Source organism: Pteronotus mesoamericanus, unplaced genomic scaffold, assembly GCF_021234165.1.
Source record: "Pteronotus mesoamericanus isolate MK-2021 breed Mesoamerican mustached bat unplaced genomic scaffold, CSHL_Meso_final contig_74, whole genome shotgun sequence".
NCBI classification, from domain to species: domain Eukaryota; kingdom Metazoa; phylum Chordata; class Mammalia; order Chiroptera; family Mormoopidae; genus Pteronotus; species Pteronotus mesoamericanus.
In genome coordinates this window covers 6367243-6379980 of record NW_026555247.1, presented here as the reverse complement: position 1 = coordinate 6379980, position 12738 = coordinate 6367243, and the positions used below count along the sequence as shown (strand labels likewise).

Here is a 12738-nt window from a genome sequence, read left to right as displayed (position 1 = left end):
AAGCCCAGACAGGTCAGTGAGGAATCAGATTATTCTAAAGACTTTAAAATTTATCCTGTAGGCTATGAAGAGCTATCCAAGGGATTTTAATGGAGGACATACAATATTTGACTTAAAAAGTAATTCTAGCCATGAGAGAATGATAGAGCAATCATAACAGGCAAGAGGACTAATTAGATTACTAAAACAATCTTAGGAATTCTGATGGCTCAAACTAGAACAATGGGAGTACAGAAGAATGTTTATGACATATGTAGGAGGTGGAATCAATAGAACTTGGAGACTATTCAAGTATGAGAGGTAAAGGAGGAGTCTAGGAAAACTTCAAGTTTTATGATTTGGGTAACTCAGAGAGGTATGTAGAGGGTCATTCACTGAGACTGTAAATAAAAGGATGAGGAGTAGGTTTGACAGAAAAATTTCAATTTTGGACACATGGAAGTTGAAGGATATCCAGGTAGAGATATTCAACTGCAGGCAGATATACTGGTTTGGAATCCAGGAAAAAGTCTTGGATGGCGATGTAGATTTGGGATTTATTATCATATAGACTGTAGCAGAATACTAACTCTAGGTGAGAATCCTCCAGAAGGAGATAGAAAGTTAAGACAAGAATAGACCAAGAAACATAAATATTGGGGACATTTATTTGACAGAAAAAGAACAGCCAATAAAAGAAGGTGAAAAAAGAACAGTAAGAAGAGACCCAGGGGAGTGGCACCACTTCAAGAAACAGAGAGGGCTCAATAATGTCAAATGGCTCAGAAAGGTCAAGCAAGATAAGCACTGGGAAGTATATTCATTAGATTTAACAACCAGAAAGTCACTGATCACTTTTGCCAGAGTAATTCCAACATAATGAGAGGAGAAAATGTGAGAATATATTCTCTTTTTCTGCCACCTCTCCCTCTTTTCCCCCTTCTTCCTCCATTCCCCTGTGCCCTTTCCCCTCACCGCCTGCCTCTCTCTAGGGGTGGGAACATGGAGTGGATAGTGGATTCAACCAAAATGAAGTGAATCAGAGTTGAAAAAGAAGAGATATTGAAAGATCATTTTTTCAGCTTTGAAGAGATGCTGTAGCTAAGGATGGAGACAAGAGAAAGGTTATTTTTAAGAGAGGAAAGATAACAGCTATGCATGTTTTGAAAACAAAGAACCTGCAGAGAAGCTGAGGAGATACAGGAAAAGAGGACAATTGATGGAGAAAAGTCCCTGGCAACAGCAGAAGAGAACGGGCTCCAGAGTGCTGAGAAGCAAGAACCCACCCCCTCACTGCTGCATCCCTGGCACCCCTTGCCAGACAGTCTGTCTATACACATGCACACGTGCTTGCACAAAAACATACACACATGCTAATATAAAATGATTTGCAGCTTTCAGAGTGTAAGTTTTATACTAATATAAAATGAGTAAGTAATTCACATTAGCCAACGCTTCGAATTGCGCTCTGGATCCCATCTCCTCTCAGCTTTTCAAGGATCTGTTCCCTCTTTCTCCAGAATTATTCATTTCTCTCTTTTTACTTGATCATCCCATCAATATAAAAATATACTGCCAATATGCTATAATATCCCATCTTTTGAAGGACTTGTTTAGGAGTGCTCTCTTCACTGTTTTGATCCCAGTTTCTCTTGACCATGAAGCAGTCTAGTTGATTACCCTTATACTTTAACAGTTCATGTTATGAGTTTAACAGTCAGTGATCTCCATGAGACCAAATCCAATGGTCAATTCTTAGTCTTTATCTTCCTTGACCTCGTAGCACTGTTTGCCACAGCTGACCTCTCCTTCCTCTCTCCAGCTGCCTTAAAGGACACCACGCTCACCTATCTCATTGGTAGCTCCTTCACTGGCTACTTTGTTGGGTCCTCCTCATTTCAACAACCTTGAAATCACTACTTCTACAGCTGCAATATCATCTCCAAGGAGGTGAAAAATGGTTTTTGGGGGATTAAAAAAACTTTTTTTCCGTGTAAGGCACAGATACACATATATTTATACCATATAGCTACACTATTAAAATTCCATAGGGGAAGTGATTAGAGATAAAAAAAAATCTAAAAAGTCTGGGGTGGAGGCGATATTGAGAAAAACTTAAGAATCACTATTTTACACAATGTAATGCTCTTGGGCTAAGTACTTGAACTTCTCCATTTATATTCACTTGGCTTAGATATCACCTCCATGCTAACACTTCCATTCCCCTCTCCTAGACTACTCTAACTTCATATCCACCTACCCACCCAAAATCTTTATCTGAATGTCCATCCAGAATGTCAAACAGAATACTCTCAAAACCAAACTCCTGATTTCTAACCACCTTCATCCTACCTTGCAAACCTCCTCTTCCCTCTTAGCAAATAGTAACTCTAAAGAAAAGTGTTGCCCAAACCAATCTCCCCTTTATTCAGTCTACTCCAGCCACACAGACCTCCTTAAGGTTCCTCAAACAACCAAACAGCACCTTTATTTCATGTTCTTTGTGTTCACTACCTACCTGGAATGTCCTTCCCCCAGATATCCACATGACTCATTTGCTTTCCTCCATCTTTGTTTCCATGTTACTTTTAAAGTGAGGCTTTCCAATATCTCTTCTTACCCTGCTTTATTTTTTCTCAAGAAAGCAGGGAAAGTAGGGATACTAGAAAGCCTAACATATATCTGTTTATTTTCTTTCTCTCCCCAACTAGATTGTAAGCTCAATAAAGTTAAGGGCTTTGTTTTGTTCAATGCCTAGTATATATTAACACTAAAATATCTGTTGAATCAATTAGTAAACTGTTTACTTAAAATTATTAGCAATTTGTATTAATATTGATAGTGCTGTTAATATAATTTAATAGTAGAATAACATTATTTCATAATATAAAAAAGACTGTTAAATAACTAATAATACAAACAAAATTTAATAGAGAATATTTTAAAATATTGCCTAATTCAGACTGTTGATCACTCCTGCCCACCAATGACCACAAATTTTAAACTAATAAAATAATTTCAATATCTTGCTTACTAGTTACTGGAGATTGACTTTGATCACAAGTGTCAGCCACTAGAATTTCATTTTCAATAGGCTTATGTTGTGGATGAATTGAAGATTTTGGAACTTTTCTCAGTTCTAAGGGTGAAAAAAGGAGAGATTACCTATAAACAATCATGATGAAAAATACACCAATATTATTTTGATAAGCCAATACAAACCTCTCTTTAAAGAGTTCATTACTATATTTTCATTAAAAACAAAACTAGAAGTTAGATCTGTAGCGGTTAGGACAGTGGAAGAAAAAACTAGAACTGACAAGCTTCTTCTGACCTAAGTCTCTCAGAGCTGTAATATTTTAATGGATGTTTTCCTTATGTGTTTTTTGCAAATCGGTAGGTTAATTTAAAATAGATTTTAAAGGATATATATCACATATCTCCACAATCTTTATTTTAGAATTTTTATTTTCTGGAAGGAAATCCTGTAACATACTTTATCAGAAATTGAAAGAAAACAAATCAACAAGAGTAAGTAAAAGGAAATAGACTTATACTAATTGTAACCTGAAAATAATCTTAAAAAGCAGTATAAACTTTAAAATAAACAAGCAAACACAGTTAGAAAAAGGACTAGGTAGTCATTAAGTCAGTTTTAAAATAACTTGCATCGCTCAAAAGTTTTCTTGCATTTTAAACTAAAATTTCAGATTCCAAATAAAAATGATTAGAACAAGTTTAAAACAGACAAATCAAAATTTTTAAAGTTATATATCATTCTCATACAAGAAATAAACCAGAAGTTTTAGTTTTTGTTTTTTTAAATTTTAAATCCTCACCCTAGGATGTGTTTATTGATTTTCAGAGAGAGAGGAAGGGAAAGAGAGTGACACAAAGAGAAACATCAATCAGTTGCCTCCCGTACATACTCTGACAAAGGATCGAATCTGCAGCCTAGATACGTGCCCAGATGGGGGATCAAATACCACAACCTTCTGGTTTGCAGGATGACGCTCCAACCAACTGAGCCACCCAGCCAGGGCAAACCAGAAGGTTTTATGATATAAAATGAGGTTTTTCTAATAAAATTGTTGTGACTTGTTTTTCTGAATACTCTTATACACGGATTTAAACATGACCATAAACATTATGGAGATGCTTACATGTGACTCCTGTCCTGTCTGATAATAGACTAAAAGATCAATGACTGTTCATTCTAGATCTAAAGAAAATGATCTTACATTTTACTTTAGCTCTTAACTGTAAGATTTTTAACAGTTCTCTTGTTTTCCACTAGATGGTGATGCAAGTTCATATAAAATGATGAAAATGATGCCAATTTTCCATTATCAAAGAATAAGATCTACTTATTTTTTCAAAGGCATAGCTACTGTAACAATTTATTTACATTATAAAAATATGTCTAGAACTATGTATACCTCTTCCCCCAAAATGCTTCCCTTGTTACAAAAAGTTCAGGTTAAAAATTAAAGACTACCATTTACTATAGATCAATATTAAAAGAAATAAACTTTGCATCATGCCACATGTTAAATTTTAGGACTAAAAAGAAAAAGTAGTTCCAAATTATTTAACAGATATGGTAAGCCACGAGGTAAATACATTATAAAGCAATTTCTTGATTACCATCAATTGCTACAAACTATAACAAGTAAAAATAGCCAAGTAAGGACAGGATTCTCAGTATGGAATAGCTGTGGGCAAGACCTGGAAAATTAAAAAGTTTAGAGCAAGGAAGATCTGTATTTGAATCCTGACTCATCTACTTGCTTGACAGGTGACCCCGAGTGAGTTATTTAACTCTTCTAAAGAGCATCTTTTGTCATCAATGAAATATAGGTGCTAATTAGCTACCCTGTAAGCCTGTCATGAGAATTAAAATATAGTAATAATATATTTAGATCACTCAGCATAATACTTGACACACAGTAGGTAAAAATTAATGTTAAGTTCCTTTCCTTTTTCCTTTTATCCCATTCAGATGTATGCACATAAGAATGTTTTTTTAAATTAAAAAAAACCAGGAAACTATTTACCATGTTTATAAAATGCTGGGTGTTTACATATTCAGAAGAGCAACACATGTCTATACATAATACAGGCAGAAAATGCCTTCCTAGATACTTCACTAATGAAAGTTAAATTACAGGTGTAACACAAGTTTACCTGAACAATGACTATCTACCTTCCACTACACTGAATAACACAAAAACAATAGACAAATACTATTTTTTACAAAACCAAATAACTAAAGTATAAATCTAATCCTTACCATTTGTATATCCAGACTGCTCCTGTTCAGTGTATGTTTGTTCTTTGTATCGGACATGGGGGTTCTCCTTTCTTCGTAGCCGATTAATGCCAGAAAATGAAAAGGCTGTTATTGGTGAATCTGGAATAACATTTTCCTCAGATTCAAGTTCAGCTGCTTGATGCTGTTGATCATTCCTAGAGGAAAAGAATGACAATTGAAAGAAAATTGATTCAGTAAATATTTACTAAAACATCTACCATATGGTATGGCGCTAGAGCAAAATACAGGCTTATAAGTATGGAGCTATAACAGATGTAATTCCTTGCATCTAATGTTCAAAATCTAAATATAAAGATTAGAGAAGTACTCAAATGATTAGAGTGGGAAATATTATTGTGAAATGTGAAGTGCATAGTGTAGATGCTGCCACCTGAAGTGAAATCAAAAGAACTTCAAATGGCAGAGAAAATCAGCAGAGGATGTGGAATTTGGGTAAAGGCATGTAGTATTGTATACTTGTGTTAGAGGACAAGCTGGAACTACATGAAGAAAAGTCTGGATTAAATGTGCACATAATTTAGAAAGCAAGAGGAAAGGAATTAAGGTTTTAGAGCATGGAAGTAATGTGACAATCCAGCAGTAGTGTGTTAAGACTGACTGGGACAGAACGAAAGGAGGCAAGGAAATCAATCAGGCAGTAGCTACAATAGTCCAGCCGAGAGCTTCTCTGAGTTTGAACTAGGATGTTGAAAACAGCTACAGAAAGGAAGTGACTGTTGTTAAATAAACACTGTGATAGTAGAACATGACTTGGCAACTGACAAAAATAGAGTGATAAATAATATTAACTACCACTCTTGTAGGTTTACAGTGCCATGCACAGTTCAAAGTACTACATGTATCAGTTTAATTGTCATAACTCAATGAGGTATTTATTACTAGTACTCATTTTACAAATAAGAAATAAAGTTACAGAAGTTAAGTCACTTACTAAAATAGTAAATAACAAAACCAGGACCTAAATCCCAGCAGCCAGACTCCCAGGTGAAACTGTTAACCACTCAATGTGTTATCCCTCTGTAGACCATGAGACAAATGACAGAATATAAGCAGGATTCAACCTTTGAGTTTCTGCCACTGCTGTTACCCAGGTGTCCTTATAGTCTGCTCTCAAAACTACAGCCAAAACTGTCCTATTAAAACTCTATTAAGACTTACGTTATGTCACTCCACTGACTAAAACCTGCCACTTCTTCCCATTTCGCATAAAACACAAGTCATAATTCTCTTAAAGATTTACAAGGTCCTACATGATCTGACTGTCCACCTCCCCTATATCCTCTCTGACCAGGTTTCGTATCATGTTCTACTCCAGCCACTCTTGCTTCCTCAAGGTCCTCAAACACACGAGGCATATCCTACCTTACTCCTTTGTTTGGAACACGTATCTCCATAAGTTATATGGCTAATTACCTCCTCTTCTTCAAGTCTTTGCTGAAGTTTTACATTCCCGTTAAGGCCTTCCTTAAACATGTTATTTAAAATTGCAACTCTTCTTCCTACACCCTAGTACTCCTGTTCTTTTTTATTTTGCTCTATTTACTTACTTTATCCACAGTATTCACCGTTTTCTAACATAGTATGTAACTAACCTACCTATTGCTTACCTGCCAGAATGCAAACAACAAAAGAATAAGAATCTTTGGTTCACCAATACATTTTAAGTGTCCACAAGAATAGGCACAAAGTAAGTACTCAATAAATAGTTGTTGAATAAATGAATGAATGAGAGATTCCCAGATTCCACTAGAAAAATAAATCTGGACTGTTCTGGGCATATGTCCAACTCAATTTAGGACCAATGGCACCTACAGACTGGGTTTGGATTAAATTGTAGTTATTGAGTAAAGTTAATTAACTCTAACTCAATTGACTTTCCCATATCAAACCATTGCTAACTTTATCTGCCAACTAATTTTTACCAGTCTGTCAGTCATTTAGGCTTGATATGACAAAACCAGTCTGTCCTATTATACGAGCATCAGTTTGTAATGCTATCTATAAACAAACATTAATATGAAAATTTTATAAACTATGACCAACAGAGATTTTTTAAAACATTAGCAGAGTAATTTTTTCCAACATTGATTTATATATTAATTTCCTAGATCATATCAATATTACTGTGGTCTGTAATTCTATATTCTATAATGAGAATCTTTAGAGCTATTTAGAGCTAGTATCTTATTTTTAATCTTTCCCTACAAATTCTACTGTCTCATTCTGGAAAAACAGAGTAAGCTAGTCATATGAAAAGCCTTATAAATTAATGGAGTGTGAAATCTATCTGACCTCACTTTAATCACATCACAGCCTACCTGCCTATTAGTCATAAAAATTCAACCTGAAACATGAATGAGTCACAAGAAGAAACTTATTTCCTGGCGAGCCAATCTAGAAGAAGTTGCGATCGCAAAAGAAACAAAAAAAAAGTTGAAAACTAGCTCTAACTAGAGGTATCCAAACTAAGTAAACAAGTGCTGGCTTTGTCATTCTTTGCCCTTCCTTTGTCATTAAAAAGAGAGAAAAACAAACAAAAAACAACTTTCATGGTTTTACCTCTGATTTGCTGAAGAAAGTGAAATTCACATTACAGCTTTTGGTTAAATTACTATGCATACTACTTACCTTTCTCCTTTCACTTTTCCTTCTAATGGTCCGAGAGTACTGCTTTTTTGGGCTGTCTACTTTATTTGCAGGCCTCTCCTTAAATTCTTGTTAAAACAGTTGTTTTTTTACCCTATCCCACAAAGATCTATAAGGATACAGGGTCTCCCTTCATAAAGTCTGTGGAGGTTTTTAACTTTCTGCTTTTCTCCTCTACTTCTCTAAAGAACTTCTATCCTTCCAATTAAAACATAATTTAAACTTAATGAAACAGTTAACAGTCATCAAGTTTACTTAAATATTATGATTTTCAAAAACAGGAAGAAGAGACTTCCGGTCAAGATGGAGGCATAGGCAAACACCCTTCGCCTCCCTCAAGCAACCACAAGAAGAATCACAACTAACCTCAAAACAAAAAACACCCAGAACTGCCAGAAAACTGATCTATATGGAAGTCCAACAACCAAGGATTTAAAGAAGCCATATTTATCCAGATGGGTAGGAGGGGTGGAGGTGGAGAGTTAGGGTGGTATCGTGCAGAGAGGTGGCAGTGGCGGAACAGGCAGTCCCACATTCATGTGTAGTGGATAAAAATTGCGAGGGATACTTTGGGAGCAAGCAATCCCAGCCCCAGGCTATACCACACAGCCCAAGGTTTGAGCGCTGGGAAGACAAAGCCTCATAACTTCTGGTGATAAAAATCATTGGGGGTTGGGGCAGCAGAAGAAACCACCAGTTTCTCAGAAGAGTCCATTTAAAGGACCCACACAGACTTACAAAGTACACAAAACCACTCACTCTGGGAATCACTACGAGGGCAACAGCTAGAAAGGCACCAGTTGCATGTGGGAGGTGGGTGAAGTGACTGGAAATGGGGCAAGTGCCAAGCAAGCCTCCAGAAGCCAGGCAGCAGCACCGTCCCCTCTCTGACTCCTCCCATACACACAGAGCCACAAAGCAGTGAAGTGGGTTGGCCTGCCCTAGTGAATACCTAAGGCTCCACGGCATACAACTTAACAGGAATGCTAAGACAGGGGGTCAAAGCAGCTCTACCTAATACACAGAAACAAACACAGGGAGGCTGAGAAATTGAGGAGACAAAGAAATATGGTCCAAATGAAAGAACAAAACCCCAGAACAAGAACTAAATGAAATGGAGATAGTCAACTTATTAGATACAGAGTTCAAAACACTGGTGATCAGGATGCTCAGAGAACTCATTGAGTATGGCAAAAACATAAGGGAAGAAATAAAGACTACACAAGTGAAATAAAGAAAAACCCACAGGGAACAAATAGTGAAGGGAAGGAAGCTGGGATTGAAATCAACGAGTTGAAACATAAGGAAGAAATAAACATTCAACCAGAACAGAATGAAGAAACAAGAATTCAAAAACAACGAGGGTAGTATAAGAAGACTCTAGGACATCTCCAAAAGGGCCAACATCTGAATCATAGGGATGCCAAAAGGAGAAGAGGAGGAGCCAAGAAACTGAAAATTTACTTGAAAAAATAATGAAAGAAGACTTCCTTAATTTGGTGAAGGAAACAGACCCACAAGTCTAGGAAGCACAGAGAATCCCAAACAAGTTGGGCCCAAAAGGGACCACACCAAGACACATCATAATTAAAATGCCAAAGGTTAAAGATAAAGAGAGAATCTTAAAAGCAGCAAGAGAAAAGGAGACAGTTACTTACAAAGGAGTTCCCATGAGACTAACAGCCAATTTCTCAAAAGAACCTTTAGAGCTGGCAGGGCCTGGCAAGAAGTATTCAAAGTGATGAAAAGCAAGGACCTACAACCAAGATTACTCTATCCAGCAAAGCTATCATTTAGAATGGAAAGGCAGACAAAGTGCTTCCCAGACAAGGTAAAGTTAAAGGAATTCATCATTACCAAGCCATTATTACATGAAATGTTAAAGGGACTTATTTTAGGAAAAGAAGAATATCAAAACTATCAACATTAAAATGACAACAAACTTACAACTATCAACAACTGAATCTAAAAAACAAAAACAAACAGCAAACAACCACAACAGGAACAGAATCATAGCAATGGAGATCATTTGGAGGGTTATCAGCTGCGAGGGGAAAGGGAGAGACTGGAGCTAAAGGTATACGGAGTAAGAAGCATAACTGGCAGGTTACAAAATTGACAGGGGGTGTTAAGAACAGTATAGGATATAGAGAAGCCTAAGAACTTATATGCATGACACATGGACATAAACTAAGGGAGGAGTAAGTGCTGGAGGAAAGGGGGGTACCAGGCAGCGGCTGGCAAGGCGGGGCGGGGGGGAACGGACAATTGTAAGAGCATAATTAATAAAATATACTTTAAATTTTTTTTTTAAAAGTAGTTTGTGAAGTTTCGTGTTGTAGATTTCTCACTGGATGATGTTCCATGGTTGGGTAGATTAGCTGAAGTTGATAGTGATCAAATCGAGACATTAATTGAGAACAATCAACATTGTACCACAAAGGAGAGAGCTGACATACTCAAAATATCCAAATCAACAAATAGTGAAAATTTTTTTAAAAAAAGGAAGTAGAGCATTTCCTAAAATACAAACTAGTGATTCTGATACCCTGATCTCTTAAAACAAGTATAAGCTCATTATACGAATAATTCAAATAAGACTGATTTTAAAAAATAGCACTATGAAACCAGCTGTTCTGAGGAATGCTTTATTCTGCACCTGGCTCTCAGGAAGGCATCAGATAAAAGATTCTCTTGACATCTTCTCATTGGAAATAAAAAGAAGAAATATAAACTTGGTATTAATGAAGACTGACCCCTAACTGACTAAACAATATCACACAAAGAATTATCATTAATGATGGAAATCTGTAGTGGAATGTCTCATGGCGCCATACTCAGGCTGTGGTTTTTATTCAACATTTTAGTAATGATTTTTGATGCAGGGCGCTGATTATAGAATAGTCATCAAATTAATGGAAGACAAAAAGCTGAGAATAAAAGCTAACCTAATATTTAGCAGGAAATAAAACCCACACATGAGAAGACCCCCACAAGTTGGAATAATGGGCCAAATTTACAAAATAGAACAGGATAAATGTGAGATATAAGCATCATTGAACTGAGTCATATGAGAAAGAATCCAGGCTCAGCCATCTACACAGTGATACCATGTAGGTAAATGTTGGGGCTCTTTTAGTAGAAAAGTAAAAAAAGGGTATACAAACTCTGAAGTGAGGTATATCTGGGTTTAAATCCTGGGTCTGACACTTACTAGTTACAGCAGGTAAGTTATTTAACCTTTATTAGCCTCAGTTTCCTGTAAAGTAAGTGTGGTACTGTACTTCCCTACTTCCTTTTTGTAGGAAAGTTATGAAAAGGAAAAATGTACGTAAAGATACCAATGCCCAGAAAATAGGTATTTAATCAACATTGCTATTATCTTAAAATGAAGGAGTAGGTTAAATGATACAAGGTTTCTTCAAGAACCTATGATGAAGCTATGACTCTGAATTCCAAAATTTAGAGCTAAAACAAGTCTACGAGTAGAGGATAGGGAGCAGTAAACCCATAAGGAATCACATGTACTATATATGTTTTGACCATATTAATATAAGTAAAAAGGATACAGAAAAATGTGTGTATTACTCTGTTGGTGAGACTATACATAAAATATTCAGTTCTTAATTAACATATTGACAAATCTAAAACATTAAAGAGAAACGGTATTTTGAAGAGGTCTTCAAGTAAGACCATACGAGGAACAGTTCATGAACAGAGGGCATTTACTCTAAGACAAGACTCAGGAGGGTCGTGATGACTATCTTCATATATACAAAGGACCGCCAAGTAGAAAAGGCCCAAGAATGCACAATCAAAATTGACAAATATAACTTGTAAGTACAGTAATTTCTACAGAAACGTAGAAAGAGCTTTATAATATTTTCATCTCACTAAAAGTAAGTAGGCTTGGGAGACAGTGAACTTGTACTAGAGGTGTTCAAACAATGCTATTTGTTAAAGAAGTCATACAAGGAATTCAATTCAGAAGACAGCAGTGTAGTTCATCTTAAAAACAAAATGAAACTGACTTTATTTTTAACTGTCCCCTTAGAGGAGAGCAGGGAATGAAATGAATCCTACAGTCTTTAAGTGTATAGACTTAAGTGTAGACTCCTTTGATTTTCACAGAACTAGCACATTCATTTCCCAAAACAAAAAGAATCATGACCCCAATACCTACGTTATTTAATTATCTGCTTTCTGTGACTGGTAGGGTTGATATATAGAAAGATATATATAAAGTTATATATAAAGTTTATATTATAAGCTTATATACACATACAGTTTATATATATAAACTATATATGTATATATGAGCTCTACCAGTCATAGAAAGCAGATAATTAAATAACTTCATATATATATAAATTTTATATATGACTTTATATATATAAACTTTATATTTAAATATATATTTAAATTTTATAATGAGAAATTGTTACTGAACAGTTTGCCACTATAATGTCACTAAATAACTGTCCTATCATATAAGGTATCTGTAACATCAAAACCAGCTTATGTGAGTTAGAATTATTGCATTTTACAAGCAGAAATATAGGTCAAAATTTTTTCTAAGATTCAGGGGAATTTCAGGCACTAATAGCATAATGTTACAATTAGGGAGTCAGAGGAAACCAGGTGCTGTTATGAGATAATACTTGCTATTTTTTTCTACACTGCCAGGAAAAGAAAATTTGCTGAAGGAGAGCAAGCTACAAAGAAGCTGCCTTATGAGAATAAGAACTATCTTAAATTTCAGAAGAGAATTGAACAAC

The 12738-nt window shown here is 35.6% G+C and overlaps 1 protein-coding gene across 2 annotated transcripts in view; it reads right to left on the bottom strand.

The window, feature by feature from the left end:
• RBBP8 (RB binding protein 8, endonuclease) overlaps positions 1-12738 on the bottom strand; it is a 77128-nt gene that overhangs the window by 26926 nt on the left and 37464 nt on the right. For both annotated transcript variants that reach the window (XM_054583832.1, XM_054583833.1), the window contains exons 6-7: positions 5273-5448; positions 3014-3118 (exon numbers count right to left, since the gene is read on the bottom strand). In XM_054583832.1, the coding sequence (XP_054439807.1) occupies positions 3014-3118; positions 5273-5448 (281 nt within the window). The remainder of the gene's footprint in view (positions 1-3013; positions 3119-5272; positions 5449-12738) is intronic.